The sequence below is a fragment of the Ochlerotatus camptorhynchus genome, unplaced genomic scaffold (genome assembly GCF_037179485.1).
Source record: "Ochlerotatus camptorhynchus isolate MF236.1 unplaced genomic scaffold, CSIRO-AGI_Acam_v1.1 ptg000170l, whole genome shotgun sequence".
NCBI lineage: Eukaryota > Metazoa > Arthropoda > Insecta > Diptera > Culicidae > Ochlerotatus > Ochlerotatus camptorhynchus.
In genome coordinates, this window is record NW_027040660.1 from 1,225,223 (window position 1) to 1,238,743 (window position 13,521).

The window sequence follows — 13,521 nt, forward strand, 5'->3', positions numbered from 1 at the left end:
TTTCTTTGCCCTTTCCGTGCTTGCTTGCTCTTGCTAGCTGCTTCTGGCCTTGACGGCCGGCCGTGTTCCGTTTTGAATAACACTCTGGATGAGTGGGTTACTCTTATAGATAATGTGTAATGGAGCAGAAGAGGTTCTCGCGGTGTGCATGTAATAATAATAATACTAATAAGAGCAACAGCAAGCGAATAATGTGGAAACACGGAGCGTTCATCTCCGGATGTTGTGCTATTTTTGGCTCTGTGGTGGTGGATCGATTATAACCCGGGTGCGAATTGGATATTTTCAGAATGTACCCCACGAATGGCAAGCAAAGTGGTTTGTTTCCCCTGGCCGGTGGAGACGTCTACCGACGCTTGCAGGATCCGGAAGCGGACGATCGCAGTATTAGCTCGACCAGCAACGAAACCGACGCCGACGAGTACCATTCGTTGATTGACGAGACGTGCCGGAAGAGCTCCAAAGGCGGATACGAACAGCATGCGGGCAGCAGGGCAAGCCGGACGATTCCCTCCACGGGAGGGAACAACTGCTCGAGGAATCGAGTGTTCCTAGTCATAATAGCGATGTTTTCATTCATAACTCTGCTACTAACGACAGTGCCACTGGGAGGCGATAAGGGACGAGTCGGTGAGTAGTTGACAGTATTTTTATTGCTTTGCTTGCTTATCTTGGTTGTTCAATGTTTAGTTTGTTTTGTAACGTTTCGACGGAACCAATCGATCGATTACTTTGGGCCTTATCTGCTTTTTACCCCATATAAGTGGTACTATGTTTATGTGATTGTGGGTCACGATTTACGTGAGGCATGTGGGACAAGTGCACTGTGCTGTGGCTAACGATGTGCTGTGCGTTATTTACAATACTATGTGAAATGGGCATTGATGAACGATCTGTTAATTGTGTTCCATCGTGTTTTATTTTATTAACTATATATAGGACCATTTAAATGACCTTGAACCTAGGTATCAGCGTTGTCAGAACTATTTTTTTTGAATCGGATCGAAGGGCGGTGTAATGATGTTAGGGGCGGTGCATACATGTTAGGAGGAGTCCCATCTTCACACGGACTTTTATTATCATGAACTGACCGATGAATTGGTGATAAACCAGATGTTTTTCAAACCGTGTTAAATTGTGAACCTAAGATTGTAAGTGGGGCATAGTGAGCAAGCCGCGTTTTGCACAACTTGAATGTTTTATGTATACTTTTGAAATTTCAAACCATTGTTCAACAATCCATGAGATATTATGGGATTTTTGAGTACAATATAAAGGGAATTATGGGCTTTAAAAAATGGGTTCTACAGTTACGAAATTTTTAAAGTGACTAAAATATTGAATGGTGGGATTTTTGAATTATATAAAAAGAGTGATTTAGTGATAAACAAGCAATAGAAACCCCCCCTATTCTGCGAGACACGTGACTTTTTTTTTTTCTTTATTAAAGAGACTTTCAGCCTTGGGCTGGTTCGTCTCTGGGAATCCCAGATGGGGAATCCCCTATTTGAGGGGGGTGGGAATTCCAGAGGGAAATTACCCTAACAACATAGTTTGGATCCCAGAGAGGATTTCCGAAAAAGGGCGTGGGGCCCCAGAAACAAAGTTTTTAGCTACGGAGTTTTTAATTTGGTGGCCCTGGAAGGGAACCTCCGAGGGTGGGGCTCCGAAAGGGGTCCCTTAGTTGTTTAGAGTGGCTGTCTTAATACTGTCATTTTGTTGGAGAATTCCGTTTTCGTTGCGTTGGTCTGTATAGTTGCTGATGTGGGTGGTTAGTTGTGAGATTCAGGTTCCGAGTGTGATCTGGTATGGTGGTGATGATGATGATGGTGAGATAGGTGATCAGATTAGATCGAACAGCTCAGATTCCCGCAGGAAAGCTAGAAGGGTTGTAATTCTGGTAGGATCGTTACCGAGGGCATCGTTGATGCTTCCCGGGATGTCGTAGCGGGTTCTTGGTGCTTCGTATTTCGTACAGTGGCAGATAATGTGATCCACCGTTTGTAGAATTCGGCATAGATCACAGATCCTATGGAAAGGTCCGTCTCCCTTGTAGTTGTGGAAGATGTTTGTATGATGTGTGCGAAGTCGGGATACTATGACCTGCTCTCGATGTATCGGTGGGTCCGCCCACCTGGAGATGTCTCTTTTAATTTTTCTGATGGTAGGGGTTTCACTGGCCGCCCAATCGCGAGCCCAACCTTCGTTGGTTATTTTTGATACCCATTTTTTGAGGTCCGGAACAGGTACAATTCGCGTGTACTTGGCCATACAACGACCTGAGTTGGCTAGTTGGTACGATTTTACCTTACCATGGACCCCGCAGTGTCCAGGTATCCACACAAAGACTGTGTTGTTTGGCGCGTGTTCCTGTATAGGCTGGATCCAAGGGTGTTTGCTCGTATCGGATTCCAGTGCGGCTACCACACTAGCGGAGTCGGTGAAGATGGCTATTGATCGGTCGTCGGGAATGGTGGCTGCAATGAAGGCGGCAATGGCTTCCGCAGAGAAAATGGAGCACTGATCCGGGAGTCTATGGCATTCCGCGAGGTTTGGACCGAAAATCCCGATTCCTACCTTTCCCTGGGCTACCGAGCCATCCGAGTACCGAATGGTGTATCCTCCGTATTTTCGGTTCTGGAGTTCGAGTACCGCTTGTGCCACCGCTGAAAGATTGGCACCAGCTCTGAATTGGTGTTTGATTGTGTGGTCGGTCAGAATCTTCGGCTTGTTCCAACCCCCCGCTCCGACCCAGTAAACCTTGGATATTGGGGGGAGAGTCGGGTTGGATGCTTCTCTGAGTGAATTGTTCGCCTCCGTGAGGAGGGAATCTTCCTTGTCGTCTCCTGATGTCTGCTGGTAAAGTCCGATGGCTCTTTGGCAGACAGTTTTGGAGATGAAGCGATCAAAGGGGAGCAGTCTTCCTTCGATGCAAGCAGCTATTCCCGGGATACCTGGCAAAAGACCCGAACAGATTCGGAGAGATTGTTGATAGACCGGCGCTAACTTTTCGATCAATCGGGGCTTGGCAAGGAACGTAGCTTCGATTCCGTAGGTTAGGCGTGAGTTGATGATGACTTTCTGTGACAATATTCACGTCGTGTGAGGTGACTGTTCCACGATAGCTCACTGGTTCGAAATACGATTTCGGAATGTGATGGTTTTCGCGAGAGAAACACTCGAATACGTCCGTCGCATACAATTTTTAGTTTATTTCTGTTGTTCGTTTCATACAGTGCTGCCAGTGGAATTTAGAGGACAAAATAAGATTATTTGAAGTGGCAAATATTACTCAAAGATGTTTCGTTATCTCACAACCGTTCATTCTCCCCCCGTTGAGGCCTGTGGCTCAACAGAAGGCAGCACAGCGATTTTAGTCACCGCCCGCTTGTACTCGCTCGTCGCCGTCCGGACCGTGACCACTCGAACGGCTCCGTCGTCACCAGGATGGGTCGCCACTATACGTCCTGGACGCCACTGCTGAGGAGGCAAGTTCTCGTCGACTAACCGCCTCACGCCATCGTGCCATTTCTGACGGCTTTGGAGATGGTGTAGATACTCCTTAGACCACCTACGCCAGAAATGATGCTGCATCAACCGGATATGTTGCTATAGGCTTAAGCGCCCGATCTTCTCGTATTCGTATGATGGTTCCGGTAAGGCTACTGCTGGCCTGCCAATTAAAAAGTGTGACGGCGTAAGTACTGACATATCGCTTGGATCCTCCGACATAGCGGATAAAGGGCGCGAGTTGAGAATCGCCTCCGTTTGAGCAAGAAATGTATTCATTTCCTCCGTTGTCGATCTTGTTTCGCCAACAACTCGTTTCATGTGGTACTTCAGAGACTTCACTCCTGCTTCCCAGATCCCACCAAAGTGGGGACTTCTTGACGGGATAAAATGCCAAGTGATTCCCTTTCCCCAAAGACGACAACGTATCCCTTGAATGTCTTCGTGCTTCTTCCTTCTGGTTTCAGTTGGAACGGTCCAGCGTAATCGATACCAACCCGTGAGAATACTGGAGCAGGGTTAACGCGAGCCTCCGGAATTAGATCGATGCTTCGCACAAATTTGTCGTTGGGAAATGATGTCCATTTTTCCTGTTCATAACCAAACAAGTCAGGGGAAACATGTCAGAAGGGTATAACTCGAAACGTAAACAATGATTTTGAACGTCGATTTCTCTTGAATGACCACACACCCACGGAATCTAACTACACTAGCTCATAGAACAAACATTTCTCTGTCAGATGATTTAGTTAGTTTGAGTGGAATCAATCAATTATAAGGCCTTGTCCAATCTCAAAAGTGCATGACGCATGACGACACTTTTTTTTTTATAATCCATTTACGCGTAAAGGCTCAAATGTGGTAGCTTTGCGGAGCCAAATTAATTTAAATATAAATTTTTATAATTTTATATTTTCACAAATAAAGTTAGTAGAATGGGGGCCGAATACTCGCGGTTTACTCGAGATTAATAAATACATTTATTTAGAGGAATGGGGAGGGGGCAAAGGGAAAGGGATATTGGTAAATCTTCTTTCTGCTTCATTCGACGGATGAGTGTCACTGCACTGTATTGGCGGGCATGTGCTGTGGATATCGAAGCATTGAAAGCACCGCTGAAATGATACAAGAGGGGACTTGGGTTGGGATAGTGATGAAAGAATTAAAACACACTACTAAATACACAAATCAGCACTTTTTAAAAATACGTAAATTAATCTCATAACATCGAGATCACGGCAAGCCAGAACGTCTCTAATTGGTGTATAAGGTTGTTTCCCTCGGGCCCTGAGGGATTCAATTAGTTCGGATCTCGCCACATGATGTGAGGTGCAAGACCAGACAACATGCTCAATGTCGTGGTAGCCGTTTCCACAGGCACACAAACTGCTATCTACAAGCCCTATGCGGTAGAGGTGTGCGTTTAACGAGTAGTGATTGGACATGAGCCTGGACATTACCCGGATAAAATCGCGATCCACGTCCAATCTCTTGAACCAGGGTTTGATCGACACCTGTGGGAGGATCGAATGTAACCATCTTCCCAGTTCACCATCATTCCACTTTTGTTGCCAGTTGATGAGGACTTGCTGACGAGCAATTGTGAAAAATTCATTGTAGGCGATTTGTCGCTCGTAAATGTCGCCTTCCATAGCACCCACCGTAGCCAGCGAGTCTGCTTTCTCATTGCCCGGGATAGAGCAATGAGAAGGGACCCATACTAAGGTGATGATATGTGAGCTGTTTGATAAAGCACTCAGTGACGATCGTATTTCGTTAAGGAAATACGTCGAGTGCTTCATCGGCCTTATAGAACGCATAGCCTCAAGAGAACTTAGACTTTCCGAAAAAATGAAATAGTGATCAGGGGGACGTGAGGAGATCTGCTCTAACGCATACAATATAGCTGCTTGTTCTGCAACGTATACCGAACATGGTTTTTTAAGCTGATATGAGGCACTATGGAGATCATTGTATACACCAAAACCAGTGGACGTATTTATTGTGGACCCATCAGTGAAAAATCTCTTCTCGGCATTGACGTGGCGGTATTTGTTCGCGAAGATGGATGGTACAATCAGGGGGCGATGGGGCTCTGGTATTCCTTGAATTTCCTCCCTCATTGAGAAATCGAATCTTACGGAATAACAACGGAAATCGTGGGATACTTCATTGGTATTGAACGGGGAGGAACTAATTTCCAGAGTCATGTACTCGTAGTACAAGCTCATGAATCGTGTTTGCGGATTTTGTTCAAGCAGCTTCTCAAAATTCTCGATCACCAACGGGTTCATGACTTCACAGCGGATAAGGAACCGAAACGACAATTCCGCGAACCGATCTGGTAAGGGAAGTACGCCCGCAAGTACTTCCAGACTCATTGTATGCGTCGAATGCATACAACCTAGTGCGATTCGTATACAACGATATTGAATCCGTTGCAGCTTCAAGATGTGGGTGTTCGCCGCCGATTGGAAGCAAAAGCTACCATACTCCAAAACCGATAGAATGGTGGTTTTGTAAAGCCTTATCAGATCTTCCGGATGGGCTCCCCACGAAGTGCCGGTAATACAACGAAGAAAATTGATTCTTTGTTGACACCTCTGTTTTCCCCAAGTGCATTTGGAATCGAACCAGACACCTAAATACTTGAAAGACATGCTGTGAGTGATTGTTTTACCCATAAGTTGAAGCTGCAACTGTGCTGGATAAAGTTTCCTAGAAAAAACAACCATCTCAGTTTTCTCCGGAGAGAATGCGATACCCAGATTCATTGCCCATGTAGACAAATTGTCCAAGGTATCTTGCAATGGTCCTTGCAGGTCCGGTGCTTTTGGCCCAACAACGGAGATCACGCCGTCATCTGCAAGCTGCCTTAGCGTGCAATTTTCGGCAAGACAATCGTCAATGTCTTTAACATAGAAGTTGTACAGAAGGGGACTCAGGCATGAGCCCTGAGGGAGGCCCATGTAGCTAATTCGGGAAATTGCCGAGTTGCCATGAGAGAAGCTCATTTGTTTCTCGGACAATAAATTGTACAAGAAATTATTGATAATTGGTGAAAGCCCACTGGTATGGAGTTTGTCCGAAAGGATGTCGATGCAAACAGAATCAAAAGCCCCTTTAATGTCCAAGAAAACTGAACCCATCTGCTGTTTTTCAGCGTAGGCTAATTGGATTTCAGTTGAAAGCAACGCAAGGCAGTCGTTCGTTCCTTTGCCCCTTCGAAATCCAAATTGCGTATCTGAGAGTAAGCTATTCGCCTCGACCCACTTGTCCAAACGAAAAAGAATCATTTTCTCCAACAATTTCCGAATGCACGACAGCATCGCGACGGGACGGTACGAGTTAAGATCCGACGCGGGTTTACCGGGTTTCTGAATGGCTATAACTCTCACTTGTCTCCAATCGTCCGGAACAACGTTGTGCTCCAGGAATTGATTGAACAAGTTCAACAAGCGCCTCTTAGTGACGTCTGGGAGGTTCTTGAGCAAGTTGAACTTGATTCGATCCATTCCTGGAGCCGAGTTGTTGCATGAAAGAAGAGCAATTGAGAATTCAAGCATCGAGAACAGGGAGTCCATGTTATACTTTTCCACCGACGTATCGCGAGTGTTGTTTCGTACCGGAACCGAATCAGGGCAAACTTTGCGCGCAAAATCAAAAATCGATCTGTTAGAGTACTCCTTGTCTTCATTGACCGACGATGGCGCGTTACGCATTCTCCTGCCGACATTCCAGAGCGTTTTCAGGGAAGTTTCTCGCGTTAACCCTTCGACGAACCGACGCCAGTAGCCGCGTTTTTTGGCCTTGATCAAGCTCTTAAATTTTTCCTCCAGTGCCGTGTACCGCTCAAAGTATTCGTAGGAACCGTGCTTACGAAGTTGTTTAAACGCAGCTGACTTATCATTATTCGCGTTGGTGCATTCCTTGTCCCACCACACAGTGGGAGGACGTTTATGAATGGAAGCACCAGGAACTGGCTTCGTTTGAGCTTGAAGCGCGCAATCCACTATGAGCCGCGATAGGAAGGAGTACTCATCCAACGGAGAGAGAACATCGACCGATTCGGAGCCGCCACGGACCGCGATCGCGTATTTTTCCCAATCGATGTTTCTCGTGAGATCGTATGCGATGTTGATTGGATGTTGCGAAGATGAGCCATTAGAGATCGAGATTTTGATGGGCAAATGATCACTACCATAGGGGTCTTGGATTACCTCCCACATGCAATCCAATGATAGTGAGTTGGAACAAAGTGACAAATCCAATCTGCTCTCTTTTGCTGGAGGTTTGGCTATTCGTGTTACTTCTCCGGTGTTTAAAATAGTCATGTTAAAATTGTCGCATAGGTCATAGATGATGGTTGAGCGATTGTCATCGTACAGCTCTCCCCAGCCTGTACCGTGGGAATTAAAATCCCCTAAGATCAAACGCGGCTCAGGTAACACTGAGCAGATGTCCGATAAAGTTCGATGAGAAACAGCCGTTCTCGGAGGGATGTATAGCGAGGCAATACTGAGGCTTTTACCTCGAATATTCACCTGGCATGCGACAATTTCAACACCCGACATTGCAGGAAAGACAATTCTGTAAAAAGAGTGACGTTTGTCGATCCCCAAAAGCACACCCCCATAGGAGTCTACACGATCGAGACGGACAATGTTAAAGCTGTGAAGAGAAAGATCGATGTCTGGAGAAAGCCATGTTTCGCAGAGAGCAAAAGCATCACAATTCAGGTTGCTTAGCAAGAATTTGAACACGTCTAGCTTCGGAAAAATGCTTCTACAATTCCATTGTAGGAGAGATACCGTATCGTTTTTTGGAAAATTATCCATCGAAGGATACGATCGAAGCAAGGAGGGGCCACTTGGAAGCTAGTTGCTTCAGAAGAGGTTTCACGATTGGAAGCATCATATCAATGATGTTCCTTAGAGGGTCAGAGATGTTAAGCAAATCGAGAATGCTGTCCACTATTCCAGAAAACGTGAACATGGCGTTACGCTGTTCTGGCTGTGAAACTGGGATATCTGGGGTTTTAGATGTTCCCGGAAGCTGTGGAAATGCTTTGTCGTAATCGACAGGCTTGAAACCCGGTGGAACGGGTTTCGGGACATTTCCACGGCCTCTTGATTTATCCAAGGGGGCTTGGGAGTCAGTACTAGTGGTGTTTTTAGTTTTCTGCAAACCATTCCTGGCTCGCTTCCTAGAAGGACCTTGGAAAACAAAATGACTTCCGTCATTGCCCCCGGCATCAGTGTCGTCCTCATCAACTGGGAGAAGGTTGAAAGGGTTATTGTCATTTTTTTCTGGAGTGATTCTGGGAAGAGGATTAAAGCCTTCAAGATCTCTGCAAAGGAACGCTGAGAGCGTGCCTTCAGGGACCGTTTAAGTTTTTCCCCCTGTTGCTTGTACTTAGGGCAATCTGCGAGAGGATGCGGAGATGCCAAACAATAAACACATTTGGGAGGAGTACTACAAGCACCCTCCGCATGCTTCTCGCCGCACAGATCGCAGCGTGGCTTGTTGCCGCAGAAGGCAGCGGTGTGGCCTAATTGTTTACACTTTATGCAGTTCATCACCCTCGGTACAAACAACCGCACAGGAAGTCGAACTCTTCCAATCCTTACGTAATCTGGCAGTGCCGATCCGGAGAAGGTCACCCGAAACGAGTCTGATAGCAAGTAGGTTTTTTTCGTCCCATCCAGGGACGCTGACTGCATTTGAATGCAGTCGAGAATTTTAACTTCAGGAAGGGTGGGGTTCTTGAAGACACCAACCCCCCTCTTCAGGAAGTCGTCGCTGGTCATACTCGACTCGGTGACCACTCCATCAATTTCCACGTCGTGACATGGGATATAAACACGATACTCTAACGTAAAGAGCTCGCAGGCAACAATCTCGTTTGCCTGCTTACGACTACCAACAGTGATGCGCAGTTTGTCTGGCCGCACCTTCAAAACGTCGGTCACGGACGAGAAACGAGTGAAAAGATCCTTTTCGATCCGGTTAACATTTAGAGCTTTTTGCTTAGGCCGGAAGAAAACAACCCATGGACCTTTCGAGGCGTCTGGGTATGCCTTGTGGCGGGGGGCAGCTTGCGTTAGTTTTACAGGGATAGGCGGTGTTGGCGGAGACGGCTTAGTCGGTGTTGGGGGTGACGGGTTAGGTGGGGTAGAGGGAGACGGTGTGGGTGGTGAGAGGGGAGAAGGTGGGGACGGTGAAGGCTTAACCTTTGAGATGGTTCCGGTATTCTTTTTTGTCATACGGGATTTCATTTCCACATCGGACTGCTCATCGTCAGTGGGAACGGCAGAAAAGGAAGCCCCCTCACCATCACTACTACTATCCATTGCGGGGCAACTACCACCGCAATAGATTTAAAAAAAACTACACACACTAGGGTACACAGAATACACAGGGAAGGAGAAAGTGAAACAAAAAAAAACTATTTGCGGGGAAAGGGAGTAAAGGAAGAAGAATAGAACGAGAACAAAGGGCAATACAATATATTTGCTACTTATCCGGTACAACGTTATGATGGTGAAGACGATCTACGCTGCTATCCGGTGGTGCTGATCGTTGTTGACAGTTCGGTTTGGCACGATTGGAAAAAAAAAACTGCTACCGTCAGGGACGGCTAGGGAAGCTCTCTTCCACGAAGAGCGTTGCTGGCTGCTTGTGGTATTACCAACTAGCACTATCACTTGCACACTTGCGCGATGGCGTAAAAAAACCCGAAACGGGAAAAAAACACAGCTCAATAACGACGGAGAGAAAACAATGCACGTCCGGTACGGTCAACGCTCGTCGATGCATGACGACACTAACTAATTTGCTGTTCGGCAAGATCCCATGGATATGCAGATGAACAACAACAACAACCACAGGGTACAGTCAACAATCAATACGAAACTATCGTTTTGAAATTGGCTCACTACTTGACTAGCCTATTGGTCCCAAGCAAATCGATTAACGTACCCCATTCTAGTCAAAATTCTAGTACTACCCAATGTTTGTTTTGATTCGCTATGAAAGTTTGACAGATAAAATGAGGGGTTAGTGGAATTTCCTATGTTTCGAGGGGTGAATCGATTAGCTTGGGCCCGAAGATAGTACCAGAGCTGATCCAAAATGTAGAGCTCGTTTCTTCGGGACCTACTTGTCTTAGAGTTACCTCTATGGTACAGTTGAACTGCAGATGCGAAATTTATCTGGATCGTGCACCATTTCCGAGGTATGACAGATATGAAGTGATGGCTTTCACTGGTGGTACATTGGCCATTGGTTTTGATTGGTGGTACCTTGTGGAAGGTATCCAATCTGCAAAGGATCGTGAACTTGATAGGCTTGAACGTGTGTAGTTGGGTGATGGTAGGAGATATCACAATCTGCGATACGAAAGGCTAAGGTGATGTCTTCGAGGTTGCGTAGTTCTGAGTCGATCAGAACTGTTTCGAAGATGTTGTTTCTAGGGTAGGAGTGAAGTTTCGTCCGTTCGAGTTCTGGGTTTGATCATAGGTAACTCTAAGACAAGTAGGTCCCGAAGAAACGTGCTCAGCTTTTTGGCTCAGCTCTGGTACTATCTTCGGTCCCAAGCTAATCGATGCACCCTCGAAACATAGGAAAATCCACGAACCCCCCATTTTATCTGTCAAACTTTCATAGCGAATCAAAACAAACATAGTGTAGTACTAGAATGTTGACTAGAATGGGATACGTTAATCGATTTGCTTGGGACCAATAGGCTAGTCAAGAAGTGCTGCATCGTTTTGCAGAAAATCTTCAAAATCGACATAAATCTTCCTTCTATCTACTCAGCGTGGGTGCAGCTAGCCACAGCAAAACACAATCTTTTCTGCATCGTAGATAGAGTCGTCCCCCTCGAGTTACCACCGGTTGGTTTGATTTTGTCGGGGAGCATTTTACTGGCAGCTGGTGAAAATTTCGTCCATCGTCCGTTTGTATAGGTTGTATTGCTTCCAGTTCCTCTTCCGCTGTCTAATTCGCTCTCATTCTAATGAGAATGAAGCTTAATATTTGCCATGAACCATGGTCATGAATTAGATAAATTGAAAATGTAAACACAATCACAAAAGTCTAACTTCAGGGTTGCCAAACTCATGGGATATTGACATCTTGATTGATACACTTCGGCCTACTTCGGAATGATCGGCACTACGCTTGGCAACTATCCGCGAAGGTGGCCACACGTCGTCCGAGGTCAGCTTGGGTTCCGAGGGTTATCGCTGCTATCAAAAGGAAGATTCGGGTGAATCCAGTGCGTTCAAAAAGGAAAATGGCAAAGGAACACGTAATCAGTGACTTTACGGCACGGAAGATCGCAAAGGAAGATTGTGGGGCGAATTCGAGGTCACGGAAAAAAAAACTCACATGATTTCCAACCGCATCCGGGAGCTACGAGTCGAACGATGCAAGAAAATCTTGAACTTCCTTAAGCGAAAAAGTCCGGTAATCCTGTTCACCGACGAGAGCATGTTTCCCGTCGATCCCGTATCAAATTCCAGAACCGACCGGTATATTAGTTCTCTTCCGGTAAAAGACGTGGCCGACGAGCACAAGAACGTGTATCTGACCAAGCATCCTGCTAGCGTTATGGTGTTTGGTTTGGTGGCTTCCGACGGCAAAAAATTGGATCCGGTGTTCATTCCAGAAGGCGACAAGGTCAACACGGAGGTCTACATCGGGATTTTAAGCAAGTATGTTCTTCCGTGGATCAAAGAACAGTACGGTCCGCAGCCAAATGTTGTATTTCAACAAGATGGGGCTCCGTGCCACACCTCGAACCGCACTCAGAAGTGGTTGCAGGAACATCTTCCGTTCTGGGCGTAGGATATGTGGCCAAGACCTGTTCTAAACGGCACCCGAGTACAGCAAGCCTCAGACAAACATTGACCCGTACCTGGAGAGAAATGGATCAAGACTACATTATTAGAACCTGCATTCCGGAAGCGTGTGGAGGCCGTAATTGCAGCAAGTGGAAACTCGGTCGATGATTGACATAGTTTAAGACTCTGAAAAACATCCCCCTTTGAATAAATATAAAAAAAACTCGAAAACAAAATTTTTGAGATTTTTTTTAATTTTGACATTGCTCAATGGTGCACATCAAAGAGACTGAATTTATAAAGAGGCGACATCTTATCCATTTGACAGGTCTTCTGCTCGATTGGAATGACTATTCCTATGACTTTGACAGACAATCGATTGTTCCAATTTTGACATGTCGTCTCTTTATAAATTCAGCCTCTTTAGTGCACACATTATCACGCAAACGGTAGAGTTGAACGCGGAACATGTGATGGACGAGTGCACCGATGAATTTGAGTTCATTCACTCAAGAAAAAGTGACACAAGCTGCGGGCAATGTTTACTTATAATGAATACTAAATGTTCATTGATCATTATTCATGAACATTTAGTGTTCATGATTAGTAAACATTGCCCGCAGCTTGTGTCACTTTTTCTCGAGTGAGTGAACTCAAATCCATCGGTGCACTCGTCCATTGGTCGATTTGAAGATATAGATAGATATAGATAGAGATAGAGATAAAAAAGTAAGAAGCCAGTTGTTTCCTCTTCCTCTTAGGATTCACGGAAGATTTCCCTCTAGTTCTCTACTTCCACAGCGCGCTTCATGATGTCCTTAGACCACTTGTGAAGCCCTGTAAACCAGGGGTGGGATGGGGCTGTCAAATACGAACACTCGTCGCCTACATCGTATAACTGGTTCCAAATGTAAACAAGCCATAACAAACCTAAACAGAAATAAAAAAAATACCCAAAAATAGAGTACTTTTGACTCAACTTCGAAGTTCCGTACGAGAAGCTAATTTTGGGTTAAATTAAAACAAAAAAACTTAATTTTGGGTAAATGATCGAAAAGACTGCAGTGGGTAAGTTTGATCAATAAGGAAAAACCCAATTTTGGGTAAATTTAACTTAGCGATAGGTTATTTCACCGGCACTTTTTCCGAATAAAAAAAAAAA

At 45.6% G+C, this 13,521-nt stretch overlaps 1 protein-coding gene across 1 annotated transcript in view; it reads left to right on the forward strand.

Moving 5' to 3' along the window:
* The window catches only part of LOC135701637 (uncharacterized), a 52,988-nt gene that overhangs the window by 483 nt on the left and 38,984 nt on the right, over window positions 1–13,521 (forward strand). Inside the window, exon 2 of the mRNA XM_065222487.1 lies at window positions 290–630. Within this exon, the coding sequence (XP_065078559.1) occupies window positions 291–630 (340 nt within the window). The 5' untranslated portion in view covers window position 290. The remainder of the gene's footprint in view (window positions 1–289; window positions 631–13,521) is intronic.